Source organism: Megascapheus bottae, chromosome 17 (genome assembly GCF_031878675.1).
Source record: "Megascapheus bottae isolate mThoBot1 chromosome 17, mThoBot2.hap1, whole genome shotgun sequence".
Lineage (NCBI taxonomy): Eukaryota > Metazoa > Chordata > Mammalia > Rodentia > Geomyidae > Megascapheus > Megascapheus bottae.
Genome location: NC_143525.1, coordinates 29,484,132 through 29,499,899, shown reverse-complemented (window position 1 = coordinate 29,499,899; position 15,768 = coordinate 29,484,132). Strand labels below are relative to the sequence as shown.

Below are 15,768 nucleotides of genomic sequence, written 5' to 3'. Positions count from 1 at the left end.
ATACTAGCTACTCAGGAGGCTGAGATCGGAGAATTGGATAAATCCACAAGACCCTTAAATCCAATTAATTAACCAGCTAAAAGCTGGATGTGGATGTGTGGCTTAAATGGTAGAATGCCAGCATGAGGCTGAGAGCTCAACTCTCTAGTAGAGTGGCTCAAAAACAAAACAAACAAAAGAACAACTTCTCCCCTCCTACTACTACATCCTCAGAAGCAGGGAATCAATACTTTCTGAAGAGGGTGTCCGTGTCAGTAGGGTTTCTCTGGCTCAGTGACAATAGGACAACCATATAGACTAGGCTTTAAGTGGGTGGGCTTTCCTGAGCCAGCTGAAATATCCTATACTTCAGGACAATTAACTTGTCCTCTTGAATGGACCCAATGAAGATATAAATGAAAATATATAAAAAAAGAGCCAACCTCCTTCTCTCCCCAACCCAATCCCCAATCCAGACTCAGTGGGCTTTGATCCTTCCCAGCTAGACAGATAGGATTGGATTTTAAGATCTTTATCTTCAGGGCCGGGAGTTTGGCCTAGTGGTTAAAGTGCTTGCCTAGCATGCACGAAGACAAGGGTTTGGTTCCTTGGTACCACATACATAGAAAAAGCCAGAAGTGGTGCTGTGGCTCAAGTGGTAGAGCTCTAGCCTTGAGAAAGTCCAAGAACAGTGCTCAGGCCCTGAGCTCAAGCCCAGTACTGGCAAAAATAAATAAATAAAGTTAAAAAAAAAGATCTTCATCTTCACCAGGACCTCTGCTAACCTCCCCACACTTAGCAAACAGAATGATTGATCAGAAGATATGCCCTACCTCTGGAAACTACCTAAGGAGTCAAGGAAAGTAGACTCATTATCCCTTCCCCAACCCTCCCGCCAACTGACATACTCAACCGCTCATCACCCCCAGACCCTATGTGAGTCAGTCCTCAAAACTAAGTCCTGCTTCCATGGCTCAAATCTGATACTTGGGTTCATCCCTGTGTCTTCTACCCAGGCTAAGGCCTCCATCTACTCCATTAGGACTACTCCAAGAGCACCCCACGAATCCCCTATAGCAACCCCAGCTACATCCCCAGGTATGCTCCAGAAACCACCAGAGAAACTTGTAAATGCTCCTCCTGTGTGTGACTCCTTGGCCAAATGACTTCATTGCCTTTGCAGTAAACATTCTCCACACATGGCTCACAGGGGTCTAGGCAGCCTGGTGTCTGCTTCTCCTAGCATTCCCTCCCTCCACGCTGCCCTAACCTTGCCCCCCACCCACCCAATATGTGTCATCCTGCAGTGTTGCCCTGATTCCTGCCACTGGTCTCCTTTTGCTGACCCATCCCTAACGATTGTACATGAAGTCCTCCTCTATGCTCCCTGAACACCTATACTGGCCTTACTCACAGAGCTCTCCCAATGCCAGTCACTGCCTCCACTAGACACTGCTTGGGACTAGATTTATATGTTGCCATTGTTAGACTCTGGGACCTACTATACAGTAAGTGCTCATCAAGAAATGTTTACTTACTGGTTAGCTGGACAGAAGGCGGGGGGGGGGGGGGGAGGCTGCTTCTCTTGGCCTGCTGAGGGACTTGTTAGGCCCCAAGTCTATCCCCCACCCCATAGCTCATCCCTAGTCCTCATAGAACCTCATAGAACTGCATCTGGAAGCTTCCAGCCACTGAAGGTGTGAGCCACACATTCCACACACACCATGTAAGAGGGAAACCTGAGGGCTTTTCTCTCCTTGGAGCCTTCAGAACAGGCCATGGAGAGGAGCAATGAGACCTCAGCCCCAATCTGTGTGCAGGAGAGAACAGATGGCTAGTTAGCTCCCTCGGTGCTCCCTGGGGACAAGCAGGGTGTGGACACAGTTGATAGCCAGCCTCAAAAGCCAGGGTGGCCACCAGAAGCTGTCTCTGTGGGGCTACCCTCCTTACCATACCCTACCCAGGAGCATGCGGGAGACAGCAGGATACTTTTCTTGGCTCAAAACAAGGATTAGAACTGATGCCAAGGAAAGGAGTAGGAGTAGGAATGGAAAGAAGAGGAGGAGATAGAAGCTAAGAGCCACAGAAGAGGCTGCAGCCTCCCCATGCCAGCTCCCAGGGTCTGTGCCAGGAAGCTGGAAATGCTAGGTCCCAGCTCCTCTCTACTTATGGCTCAAATCCCCACCAATGCCCAGGTGGGAATAGGTATATCTTTCCCTCAGCCCCACGGATCTCATTGTGTAGCATGAGACAGCTGGTAGGTGAGGTTTTCTATGGAATCCCTGATAGACCTACTAGGCTTGAGAGCCAGGGAAGAAGACTCTGGGTACCAGCTGGGCTTGCTCCTTGGGGGCTAGAGCAAGCCTGCACTCTAGGGATAGCAGCTGTAATATGGGCTCCACCAGTACCTCCAAAGCTAAAGCATCTACTTTCCCAGGGATGGGGTGACAGGCAAGATGTCTGGGAAATGTGAGATGCCAGGATGATCCCTATGCTATAAAGAGCAAACTCAATAGCATCTGGGATGCTAGGCCCAGGGTCCCACAAAGGCCTGGCTGTGGTTCAGCAGGGAGCTGGCTATAATACCCAAGGGGATTCAGGCTCAAAAAAGAAAATTCCATCTGTTAAAAGCAATGTTAGCTTGGAAGAAAGCAGGCAAGGCAGCATGTTACATATTACAACCTTTGGTTCTGAGCTGAAGACTCTTCCTTTTTTTCCTCACCCTCCAAGTCATAGTTCCCTGAGTTTAGCCAAGCCTGGTGACTAACACACAGCAAGTACTCTATGTGTTTCTGGAATAAGTGCAGGTCCTTCCTTGAATTGCACACAAGCTCCCTCCCACCCACCATCACTCCCTGACCACACAGCCACTCACTCAACTAGCCCCAGGGTAAAAATAAGGAGAATGCTGCCAGAGCCTGACCCTGCCACTCCCAGTGTCCTCAGGCCCAATGTGCTGCTAGGTTGAGCATGAACAGCCATCCCCAGCATCCGCATTTTCCTGTTCAGAAGAAAGCCTGGAACAGGACTCTGCCAGCTTCCTTCACACTTCCTCCCCCTTCTGACTTTGACTCATCTGGTCACTCAGTGCTGAAAGCTCCCCAGTAGGTTCTGTACTACTCACGGTGTAGGATCTAGATCTGGACAGTCCTAAAACCCACAGCTGGGAGTGATGGCCAACTTGTCCTTCATTATTCTCCTCAGGAGGACACTGTAAACTATGTTATCCCCTACAAAGATCCCTGGACCTAGAGATCTTGATTCCCCCTAGAGACTGCCCCAAAACATCTCAGGGCCCACTATCTTTATTGGCTTGATGGCTTTTCCTTTTCCCTTGGGCCCTGCCTTTTCTTTCCTCAAGAGGGTAAAAAAAAAGACTCTTAGAGCCCAATAAATCAGATCCAGTAAATACCATTTCACTGGGATAAAATCTAAACTCCAATCACGATTTATAAGCTTTCCGTGATCTGAACCCTGTTTCCCTGAAGCCTCACTTGGTATTCAATGCCTTGTTCACTTAAGGGCAAGAGGAAGTCCTAGCAGAGGTTATCTCCTCTCTAACCATAGTGGCTATACACCCAGATGTTCCTGGACGGCTCTGATTTGAAAACATTTGTCTTTTTTTTTTAACCGTTGAGATCTAAATAACATGGAATACCTATACTTTAGTGTCCTTTTATCTCCCATATCTAGAAGTGGCACCCACTAGTCTATATATTCCAAGGAGATTCAAGAAATATAGTGCCCAAACCCCTAACACATTCTTGTATCATGAAACCAGGTACTTTTTATTTTTTCAATTACCAATCAATATCAGATCGTGCATGAGAGACCAGGGATGCAGCTGAAATTCAGGCAGAGTCTGGTCTTGCCTGCTACCCTTGAGAAAGGCACAATGCTACATTCAATAGAGTCAGTCCAATAGGAAAGAAGAAAAAGCCTCAAACCACGAAGCCCAGATAAACTTTTGGGGTCATGTCATCAGCTTCTTGACAAGGTACAGAAACAAAGATATGATACCTCTATCATGGTACTGAGCACCCCCACTCCCTACAGGATCAGAGAGTGGCACAGCTTCCCTACATCCAGGCTTGTTAGGCTCTGCCCAGTTTTGGGTAACCCCAGGCACCCAGGTGAGGGCAACAGCAAGAGATGCTGACATCCTGGTTCCTGCTTACCCCTGGAACCCAGGGAAGCACTCACATCGGCTGGCTCCCTGCGGTGTCCCTCGCCGCTCCTCAGCCAGCTCCTGCTCAGCTCACTGAGCTCTGGGATGGGCTGCACCTTGAGCCGCACACTGTCTCCAGACTGTCGGATCATCTCCACGATCTCATCCCTGGATTTGCTCTCCACATTGTGCCCATTAATCTCCACCAGTCGATCTCCTGGCACCAGTCCCAGGGCCAGGTCCTTAGTGCCTGCGCCTGGCTCAGCAAAATGAACCACTCGCCGATAGGCCTGCCCCTCAGGACCCCGATCCAGCATCGTCGTGCGCCGTAAGGAGAAGCCAAAATCTCCAGTGGGTCTTCGTTGTAGCTCCAGCTCCCGGAGAGCAGGGGGTAGGAGGGGAACCACTGGGGGAAGGCGCAGGTCGGCTGGGAACCTTTTAGTCACCAGCTCTGGGACTCGAGACCGGGGCCTTGACCGTGGGATGCCTGGGCCGGGATGCTGCATCAGCTGTCCCTCAAGCGTCCTCACCTCCACCTGTGGTGACGGGGCCGCAGAGTGCTCTGACGGGGTGGAAGTTTCGGAGGCGCTCTCATCTCGACTACGCTGGGAGAAGGAGAAGCGCTTGACAATCATCTGCGAGTTCTGCTTGGCCAGTGAGCCAAACTTGGCTGCCCTCTGCAGCACAGAGCCCCGGAAGCTGCCTTCCTCACCCTTCAGGTCATCGCTGGAGCTGGCTGTGCTCAGATGGCCTGAGTCCAGGATGATGCTGCCCCGGTTGCTGTCCGAATCAATGTCAGTCAAGTGCAGGTCAGAACCACTGGCCACCTTGATGGGGATGGGGTTAGAGATTTCCAGGCGGGTCTTGGATTCACGCTTGGAGGACCGGTTCAGGTTGAAGAAGCCACGGCGCAGGCTCATCTCTTCCAGGCTTCGCAGCTCTGCTGCTGACATCCGTTCCTTCTTCTCCTTTTTCTCCTTCTTCTCCTTCCGTCCGCCATCTTTGTCCTTATCTTTCTTCATTAGGTTAAACATGATGAGGTACTGCTTTTAGGGGTGCCACCTCCAGATGATGGGTGCTGAGTATAGGGTCTTTGGACCCCCTTCCTTGCTGCTGCAAATAGAAACACAGAGAAAAGTTATTTCCATGGACCGGCTCCCTGTGCCTTCAGGGAAGACATAAGCACATCTTCACTACCTTTCACCGAATGCCAACTATGCAGCAGGCACTTTGCTTTCTTGGTTCATTTCTCCCTCTCACTCAATGTGAAGGCATGCTGGAGAGGTCTGACCTGCTGGCAAGAGGAAGTGCCACACCAACCTGGAACCCATTTAAGATTTAACCACAAAGGGAAAAAGGAAAGCCAGACATTGGTGGCTCATGCCCATAATCCTAGCTACTCAGGAGGCTGAGATCTGAGGGTTGAGGATCAAAGCCAGCCCAGGCAAGAAAGTCTATGAGACTTTTATCTCCAATTAACGATCAAAAAGCTAGAAGTGGAGCCGTGGCTCAAGTGGTAGAGAATCTGCTTTGAGTGAAAAAGCTCAGGGATGGCTCCGAGCCATCCTGAGGAAAAGGGATGGGCCACTACACCAGGGGCCTCCATAGCCATGTCAACGGAAGCAGCAGATAGCCTAAACTACTGGGCTCCTTCCAACTGAAGCTCCTTTCTTTCTTTCTTTCTTCCTTCCTTCCTTCACCACTGCCTCACAGAAGACCTCAGAGGATCCAGTATTTATGTAGCACCAGGTACTTCTCACATGCATGGCATTCCTGCAAGGTGAGAATAATCATCCCCTCTTAACAAGCAAAATGGAGCTCAGAAAATTAAGAACAGGCCAATACATAATGTCAGTCAGTCAGCTGATACATAGCAACGTTGAGCTTCAGTGGCAAATGTTGTGTCCTTTCTAGCTAAGGCTTGGATTCCTGAAGCGAAGCGGGGAGGGAAGGAAAAGGAAGTTCCAGACTGTACAGAGGACTGACAGCTGCAAGGTGGGGGTGGAGTGGGGTCTGCTGGATAAACAGGATCCTGAAAAACTCACATCCTTTCCTCCATACCAGTACCTAAATAGAGTCTCAGGAAGAAAGTTGTGGCAGCCTAGACTCCAGGCTCCAGGACTGTGTACGCCTTTGGTGCCAACCGATCCTCAGCCTCTCTCACACATGACTGCATGAATGCAGAACCATGGAAAACCTGCGGTGGTGGAGCTGAGCGAGCCTTTCTCATTCGAAACAGCAAAAGAACATCAAGTAGAAGTAGCCATACCATCTAATGAAAAATCAACTGTAACTTTTTTTTCTCTCTCCAGGAAAGCTTCCTCTTCTGAGATACAGACAGAGGATCTACACGCTTACTTGCTCTGATGGTGCCCTCTTGCCAAGCCCTGGACAGGCATTTCCTTTCTACACCCCATATACCCACAGCCAAGAAAAACCCTCTAGGATCCCCACTCAACTGAGGGTCCTCCCTTCACACACACCACTCAGGTACACTGCCCAGAAAGGCATCAGGCCAGTAACTCCCAAGTGCCTGGTACACTAGCTAATTGCTTCCCTCTCTGCTCGGTACCCTACCCATGTAATTTTTTGACTGGTCAACACACCTTCACCCTAAAGCAGTACTGTCCATAATTGACAAAATCCAAGTCATATATGTAATGTTGAATGTTTTAGAAGCCACATTTTTTTTATCAGTCCTGGGCCTTGAACTCAGGGCCTGAGCACTGTTCTTGGGCTTTCTCAAGACTAGAGCTCTACCACTGGAGCCACAGCACCATTTCCATCTTTTTTCTATATATGTGGTACCAAGGAATCAAATCCGGTCTTCGTGCATGCTAGGCTCTTATCATTAGGTCAAACTCCCGGCCCCAGTAGCCACATTTAAAAAAAAAAAAAGATAAAAAGAAATGTTTGAACTGGGCACTGATGGCTTATGTCTATAATCTTGGCTAATTATGAGATTTGAGGCTCACAGTTTGAAACCAGACCTGGCAGAAGAATCCATGAGTCTCTTATTCCAATTAATTGCCCAAAAGCCAGAACTGGAAGTGTGGCTCAAAATAGTAGAGTACCCTCCTTGAGTAAAACGGTCAAATGAAAGCAGGAAGGCCAAGAGCTCAAGCCCCAATAGTGGTGCAAAGAGAGCGCGTGGAGGTGGGGGAAGAAACATATAAAGCTGGCAGGGCAGCATGAGCCTGTAATTCCAACTACGGGAAAGGCTAACATAGGAAAACTAAAAGTGCAACATAGTAAGACTTCATCTTAAAACAAACAAAAAGACTAGAGTCTGGCCTAGTGGCAGAGTATTTGCCTAGCATACAAGAAGACCCAGGTTCCATTCCTAGGTACCACATACATAGAAAAAGCCAGAAGTGGAGCTGTGTCTCAAGCCTGGAGAAAGCCCAAGGACAGTCCCCAGGCCCTGAATTCAAGCCCCAGGACTGGCAAAACAATAATAAAATAATAATAATAATAATAATAATAATAATAATTTTTAAAAGAAAAAAGCCCCGGGACTGGCAAGGAAGAAAGAGATAAAATTAACTCTAATAATCTATTCAATACAATACGTCTAAAATATCCTCACCTCAACAGGTAATCTATAATATTGAAATACTGAATTGTTTTACATTCTACTTTGAAATTCAGTGTGCATTTTACACTTGGAGCATATTTCAATCCAGACTAACCACATCTCAAACACTCCACAGCCATGCAAGGCTAGTGACTATCAAACTAGATGGGGCAACCTCAAAGATCTCTTCAGTTGTGAAGCACATTTAAAAAAGGAGGCTACCAGCTCCTCAGGAGCCCAGCAAGAACTCTTTCCCTCTCTGACTGCATTTTCCAATTGGTAAAATAAAATTCTCTCAGAACTTGTCAATTCTAAGTGCTCCATGAACATTCACTGGGAGCTGGAAGACAGGAAACCTAAAGTCCTGGCCGGGTGGGTATGGAACGAATTGAAGAGTAAGTCAAAGAGGAGGAGAACCTGACAGCTGACATCCTCTCTTGCTGGCTGACAAAGAGAGCCTCTCTTTTTCTCCTCCTCCTCCTCTTCCTCCTCCTCCTCCTCCTCCTCCTCCTCTTCCTCCTCTCTTCTCTCTCCCTCTCCTCCTCTCTCTCTCTCTCTCTCTCTCTCTCTCTCTCTCTCTCTCTCTCTCTCTCTCTCTCTCTCTCTCTCTTCTTTCTTCTTCCCCACTCCTCCTCCTGAAATTGAGGGGGATGTGGCATAGACTATATACCAGGTCGTAGGGGCTTTGGCTCGTCACTACCTTATCATTTTAAAGGTCTTGTTTAAAAGATGGCTTTAAAGCCAAGCATGGTGGCTCACGACTGCCATCCTAGCTACTCAGGAAGCTGAGATCTGAGAATTGGAATTCAAAGCCAGTCAAGGCAGGAAAAAATCCATGAAAACTCTTATCTCCAATTAACCAGCAAAGTTCTGGAAGAAGAGCTGTGGCTCAAGTGGCAAAGGACACCATTAGCCCTGAGCAAAGAGACTAGACCCTGAGATCAAGCCTTAGCATAGGCACACACACAAAAACAATGGCTCTATTTCTCACTATGAGAAAAAAATGAAAGAAAAACAAACTTACAGATAAACAAGAGTGTCCCAGCCTTAGTCTAACCACAGTCAACCCAAATATCAACAGAGCTTTCGACCTCTCTAGTTCTTACCAAATCCTGGCTCTCAGCTGGAGGTTAGATAGCTAGGCATTATCAACAGAAAACACCACAGAATCTAGAATCTTGGATCTAAAATAAAAAGTCCCTTTACAAATAACTTCATGTAAACTTGTCCTTTACTGTTACCCAGGAACAGCCATGGTAGCAGCAAAAGGAATGGCACTAGCTGGAAATTTTAGGAGATCGAGTACCTAGGCTTGGAGCTGCCAACAAATCACTGGAGGACCTTGAACCTGTCACTTTGCTTTAGGTAGAACAAAATGATCTAGGCCTCTCTTAGCTCTAAAATTCCAATCATCTCAAAATCTCTTGTGGACAATGAAGTTAGTGATTAACTTTCTGGGAAAGATGCCCTCTCATTCTAACCCTGGAGCCTTCAGAGAATGGGAAGCGGCAACTGTCACCTATGTTGGTGTGAGTACAAAGTGCTGTGATTTTTTTTTTTAAGTAGCACAAAGGCCCAGGTGGTCTTTATTATAAAAATATGGAACGAGTCATGAATTTGCCTGCCATTCTTGCATAATAGAAGCATGCTAATCCCTCCTGGATCATTCCAATTTTAGCGCTCGGTAAACCAAGTACTGACGTAATCATCTAGGAAGGTAAGTTGTGAAAATACTCATGTACATATCCTTTAGACAGCTATACTTATACACCATCTATATCGCATAATAAACATGGCTGGTCTTTATAGAATTGTTTGCAAAGCAAATCTCTAAATGTAACCGTGCTTTAGTAAGGAAATGGCTAAGTTATTAAAAAGAATGAGGTCAGGGTTTGGGTAGAGCTTAGTAGTAGAGAGTATACATGGCTTTGAGTTCAATCCCCAACATGGGGGCTGAGGGGCAGGAAAGGGAAGAAAAGGAATGAGGTGGATCTGTAAATACTGACCTGGAAAAATTCTACATTATACTGCTATGCAAGGTGGGGGGGTAAGTTGCAGGATAGTATATACTGTTATTAAAGTTTAAAAACTGGGTATATGCATGTGAATCTATAAATGGTTATTACATGCAGTATTTTCATAGTTATAGAAAAATATACATCTTGGGGAAGAGAAGGACTTTATTAGGAGATTTGTGTTTCATCTATTTGGGGTTTTGTTTTGGCTACTGTTTTTGTGGGGGTTTTGATGCCAGTGCTTAGGCTTAGGCTGGTTCTCTATCACCTGAACTTGCAGCTTTTTTGCTGTTTTATTGGAGATCAGAGTTTCATAGCCTTTCCTGCCTGAGCTGGATTCAAATCACAATCTTCATTAGATCTCAGCTTCCTGAGTAGTTAGGATTATAGGCTTGAGCCCCTGTCATCTCCAACTCATCTATATGGTTATACCTTTTTGTTTGTTTGTTTTGTCAGTCATGGGGCTTGAACTCTAGCCCTGGACACTGTCCCTGAGCTCCTCAGCTCAAGGCTACCGCCCTACCTCTTGAGCCACAGCACTACTTCCTGTTTTCTAGTGGTTAATTGGCTTTTTTTTCCTTTTTTTTTTTTTTTTGGTCAAAAGTAAGCCTGGAGCCAGGAGCGCTGGCTCATGCCTGTAATCCTAACTACTCAGGAGGCTGGGATATGAGGATCCAGGTTCAAAACCAGCCAGGGCACTAAAGTCCATGAGATGCATCTCCAATTAAACACCCAAGCCCAGACAAACAAGTCATTCAAGTCCCACGACAGACAAAAAAGAAAGAAAAAGAAGAAAGAGAGGAAAGAAAGAAAAGGAAAGGAAAGAGAATCTTGACAAAGTAGTGAATAATCCATTAGTATCCAACTGTAAAAGCTGAAAGTAGAGCTGTGGCTGAAGAGGCAGAGCATCATCCTGGAATGGAAAAGGCTAAGGGACAACATTAAGGCTCTGAGTTCAAGACCCAGGACTCACACTCAGAGACAGGGGAGGAGGGAGAGAGAGAGGGAGGAGAGAGATGGTACTGGGAGCATGGCTCAAGTGGCAGAGCACCTGCCTCGCCGGCTGAAGCCCTACGTTTAACTCCTCATCTCAAGGAGGCGGGGTGGCAGCGGGCTTGCAAATGGTGTTTTAGGCTCGCCTTCCTATCTTGAAACTCCAGGAACTTACTTGAGGGGACCGCATCAAAAGACCTCCCTGGTGTCACTTTGTAGTTTTCAAGAAGAGGCATTTAAATAGGTCACCCTACCGGTGTCAGAAGCAGAAACTTCAGGAAATAAAAACAACTGTGCCGTCAGCACCCAGACTGCGGTGGTAGGCGGTCTGGTCAGTCCCTCGGCCCCCATCACCCCAAACTCCACTCATAGATAAACGAGGGCGAAGGAAAAACTGTCCCCCAGAGCGGCGGTTCCCCCCGCGCGAGCCCCCCCCCCCCCCCTCGCCTGCACCTGACCCCGGCCCGGCCCGGCCCGGCCCGGCCCTGCCTGCCCGCCTGCCTGCCCGCCGGGTGACTCACGGCCAGGTCACCCGAGCGGCTCTCTGTCTCCAGGTGTGCTCCATCGCCCGGCCCGCTTAGCATGTGACCTCGCCTGCAGCTCTAGACACCACACACACACACACACACACACACACACACACACACACACACGCACACGCACACGCACCCTGCAGCCGCAGCCGCAGCCCCCCCTCCCCTCTCCCCCTCCCTCCAGGCTCCCCTGGCACGCTGAAAGCCGCAGCACCGTGGGAGAGTAAAAGTGCTGGCGGCCCAGGCCTGGCCGGGCTGCTTTTTCAGCTCCAGCACCACTGCCCAGGTCACTTGTCCCCTTGTGCGTGACCTTGAGTCTCCTCTCTACCTGCAACTAGCCTCAACTATAAAATCTCCCAAGGCCTGATGGCAGAGACTTGATCCCAAGCCTCACCTGGAGAAATATTCTGTTCTACCACACAACAGAGTTCCAGTCCTGCTCAACTGGCAATTCTATGTGACCCTGAACTCATCATCCATCATCTCTGAACACCAGACAGTACTAAAAAGTATCCCTAATAAGTGATGATGAAGTCCCTGGAGAGAGTGAGCCTTGAGCCCCAAATAACCATCAGTCCTGGAATGAAGCTGCTATCTCTGTGAACTCTGAAATGTCATGAGAATGTGGATAATTTATACAATGCTGCACAATTTCTACCTCCACAAGGGGCAGGGAAGTGAAGGGCAATGGGAAAAGTGGGTTGCTGCCCAGGCCCTACCAATCCAGCTCCTACCTTCCACCTACCCTACACTCTAATTCAGGCTACCCCAGAACATAGTAGTGGCACCTTGTTATAGTTTGGGGGTGGGGAGAGAAGTGATGTGTGAAGCATGCAAGATCTTAAAGCACCCCAGATCCTAACTTAATAGAAAACTTTTTTAAAAATTCTTGAATCATGGCCAGGAGTTTGGCTTAGTGGTAGAGTGCTTGCCTAGCACACACAAAGACTCGGGTTCGATTCCTCAGTACCGCATACATAGAAAAAAGCTGGAAGTGGTGCTGAGGCTCAAGTGGTAGAGCTCTAGCCTTGAGAAAGTCCAAGGACAGTGCTCAGGCTCTGAGCCCAAGCCCAGGACTAGCAAAATAATAATAATAATTAATAAATAAATAAAATTCTTGAATCGGGGCTGGGAGCTTAGCCTAGTGGTAGAGTGCTTGCCTAACATGCACAAAGACCTGGGTTCGATTTCTCAGTACCACCTACATAGCAAAAAGCCAGAAATGGTGCTGTGGCTCAAGTGGTAGAGCCCTAGCCTTGAGAAAATTCAGGGACAGTGCTCAGGCCCTGAGCCCAAGCCCAGGACTGGCAAAAAATAAATAAATAAATAAACAAACTCTTGAATCCTGGGGGTACCAGCCAATCTTAGCACAGTGTAGTCCCCTCAAAATTTTTTTTTCCAGTCCTGGGCTTAAACTCAGGACCTGAGCACTGTCCTTGGGCTTTCTCAAGGCTACAGCTCTACCACTTGAACCACAGCAGCACTTTTGGCTTTTTCTACATATGTGGGTCTTTGTGCATGCTAGGCAAGCACTCTACCACTAGGTTAAACTCTCGGCCCTTTCCCCTCAAATTTTTAACCTAGGTTCCAGTCAACTGTACCCACCACACCAGGACAGGGCCCCTGGCCACCAAGAGGGCTCAGCTCATATGGTTGGTCCAGTTCCTGATCAGTGCTGCTCACTGAAGATGAAGGTATCTGTGGGTTGAAAGAACAAGGACAATCCCTCTGCCCTGGATACCTGTGACACACCAAGTCCTGATCAAGACTTTCTGAGTCTCAACAACTCCCAGCTCCACCCCAGCAGGGTGGATTCTCCCTTCCAGCTCTGCTCCACCTAGCTCACCTTCAAGGACTTGCTTCTGGAGGACTCCAGAATTCTCAGGGCCAGTTTCTGAAGACCCATGCCCTTTCCCTGGGAAGTCTCAAGCAGAACCAGTTAAAGGCTCTGGATAACATGCTGGCTGCCCAGACTGCCCACAAGTGGAACTCAGACCAAGCAGAAAGCAGTCAAACCACGCATAATCCAATAGGAGGGGTTTTCAGGTGTCTGGAACCGGGTAGAAAGCCTTCAGATCTACTCCTTAGTACCTGAGCCAGGCTGAGACAAAGTAAACCAACCAGACACTCAGAGCTGCCAGACACCTGGTCATCAACTGTCCAAAGTTCAAAGGTCCCAAAGGACGTGACCACCATCCTGTCACCACACACTAACTCCAACCTTTCACCCCTAGATACATACCTTCACATGTCCCTAATCTCCCCAAACAGAACAGCTAACCCCAAAGCCATTGTCTTTCTTAACTGAGGCCCCATTCCCAGTACCCTCAGTCTCAAATGGACACCCCCATCTCCACCCAAGGCTATATATAACCAGCCCTGTCCAGCAAGCAGGAGGATGTTTCCTGGAAAGCTTCATCACAAAAGGACAGAGGGGAAGCTGAGGAGGTGGCAGGCCTTTCACAAAGAGTCAGCAAGGCTTGTCAGGAAGCCAGAGACCTCAGGAGAGCAACTTTCAATATCCCCAAATAGAAAGTAGCCCCTGAACCAGAAAGGGTGGGGAGCCATAGACCAGGCCTGTTGCCATGACAACAGGACACCAGCCTGCTCAAGAAAAGGCTCCAGTTCTGGAAAAGCATAGGAAAGGCAGCTTGACTCAATGTCCTTGAGGTTTTGTTTCAGGCTATGGTGGTTCAGCTCTTAATCACTACGGTGACCTTTTTTTGTCCCTTGTAGTAGAGCACCTTCCAGTAGGGCATATATGCCTGCTTCCTACATTTTCCTTTCCACAGAAGCACCTTCAGGGCTTCCTCAGCCACAAATATGCCAAGGATACCAAGGAGCAAAATAAACCCATGCCAACAAGGGCAAGTCATTGGCAAGGCAAAGGGGGAAAGAACCCAATTCTGTCATTTTAGGGGACTATCTGAAGACAGGAAGGTTCTAGCGAAGAGAATTCCTCCCAGAAGAACAAGTAAAACAAAACAAAAAAACCTTGCTGCCCTCCCTACACACACTATGAGGCTGCTCTCCAATCTGCCCTGTTAGCTAAGTGACCAGCCAAAACGAGCAGGCTCTACAAACGCTGTCTTCCTCCCCACCTCTCCCCACTGGCTCCTTCTGACAGCAGTCTTTCCAACTAATCAGTGGGACACATGCACCCTGTATCAGGGCAACACCCCCACAACAAAGCCCCAATGTATGCTGTGTGCCCTGCAGGCCTTATCTCTGCTAGAAGCACGACCTACTCCTTGGGTCATACTGGGGATCAATCTGCTGGTCGCCCCCCCTAACACGGGAAGGGGCGGGGGAACCTGACCCCGCCACCTCCTCTCCCATTGGGAAAACAACTGGCATGACAGGTTAGCAGGGCGGGGCGTCAGGCCTCTCTCCCCAGGCCTGGGGCCGGGCTGTCCGACCTTCCCACACACACCCCAGTCCCCGCAGGGAAAGGTGAGGTGAGCAGCCTGCACCCCCCCACCCCCCAAGCCTGCCACACTCATCCAGCCCATCCACCCCCATCTGGGGTCCTTAGGGGAGGGGGCCCGGGAAGCGGGGTCTCCATTGTTTTGCCAGCTGTCTAGCAGCTGCTCCTTTGAGAGGAGCCCGCTGCGGGCCTGGCAGTGAAAGGGTGAAGGCCGCTGGGAGGGATAAAGGGCTCCGTGGAGGTGCTCGCTTCCCTCGCTGCCTTCCGACCGGCCGCTCCATCTGGGCGCCCGGCCCCAGGAAGCCCCGTCCCGCCCGGCCCCAAGGCTGCAGCCCCGATCCCCAAGCTCTGGGCCACCTGGGCTTCTCCAAGCCCCCCCCCAAAACCACTCAAACCGAAGCCCACCCCGATCTGCCTCCGGGCTTCCTAACCTGGCTCCAAAAGGGCCGGGGCTTTCTCTCCCCGCCGCTCCGGATCGGCCCCACCTCCGGGCCGTCCAGCCCCGCGGCGCCGCCAGGGACGGGAGCCGGGAGTCCGAGAGTCCGGGAGTCGTCCGGGAGTCCGGGCCGCCGCTTCCAGAGGGCAGGGGAGGAGGAAGAGGAGGAGGAGGAGGAGGAGGCGCCGGCGGGCCCCCGCCGCCCGCAGGGCCAACAGGGCCGGCCCAGCCCGCCCCGCCGCCTCACCGGCCCAGCCCACCCGCCACTGAGCGGCCGCACCCGCGGCCCTGCACTCACCGGCCGCCCGAGCCCGCCCGGCAGGCTGCGGGAGCGGAGAAGCGGCATGCAGCAGCCCCGGCCGGGTCCGGGCAGGAGCGCAGCGCGGCGCTGCGCAGCGCCGCCCCCCCGCCACCGCGCCAGCCGAGCCGAAGTGGAGCCCCCTGCTGGCGGCTCCGGGGATCACCGCGCGCACGCACGACGCTCCGGGGCGCGACGCCAGCCGCGGGCCATGCGGGCACCCCGCGCGGCCCCGGGGGGACGCCGTCCGCGGTGGGCTCCCTGGCCCGCGTCGCCCGGCTCGCGAGACCCTTCCATGCCACTGAGGCTACTGAGCATGCCCAGATGGTGCTGGATGGCACT

The 15,768-nt window shown here is 50.2% G+C and overlaps 1 protein-coding gene across 8 annotated transcripts in view; it reads right to left on the bottom strand.

Moving 5' to 3' along the window:
• Myo18a (myosin XVIIIA) overlaps window positions 1-15,208 on the bottom strand; it is a 102,801-nt gene extending 87,593 nt beyond the window's left edge. For 7 of the 8 annotated variants that reach the window (XM_090350552.1, XM_090350554.1, XM_090350555.1 and 4 more), the window contains exons 1-2: window positions 10,908-11,133; window positions 4,183-5,260 (exon numbers count right to left, since the gene is read on the bottom strand). In XM_090350552.1, coding sequence (XP_090206678.1) covers window positions 4,183-5,181 — 999 coding nt within the window. In that variant the 5' untranslated portion in view covers window positions 5,182-5,260; window positions 10,908-11,133. Of the gene's footprint in view, window positions 1-4,182; window positions 5,261-10,907; window positions 11,134-15,123 lie in introns of those variants that run through there. The other variant, XM_090350553.1, reaches the window with a different exon arrangement.
• Between the last annotated feature and the right edge of the window lie 560 nt (window positions 15,209-15,768).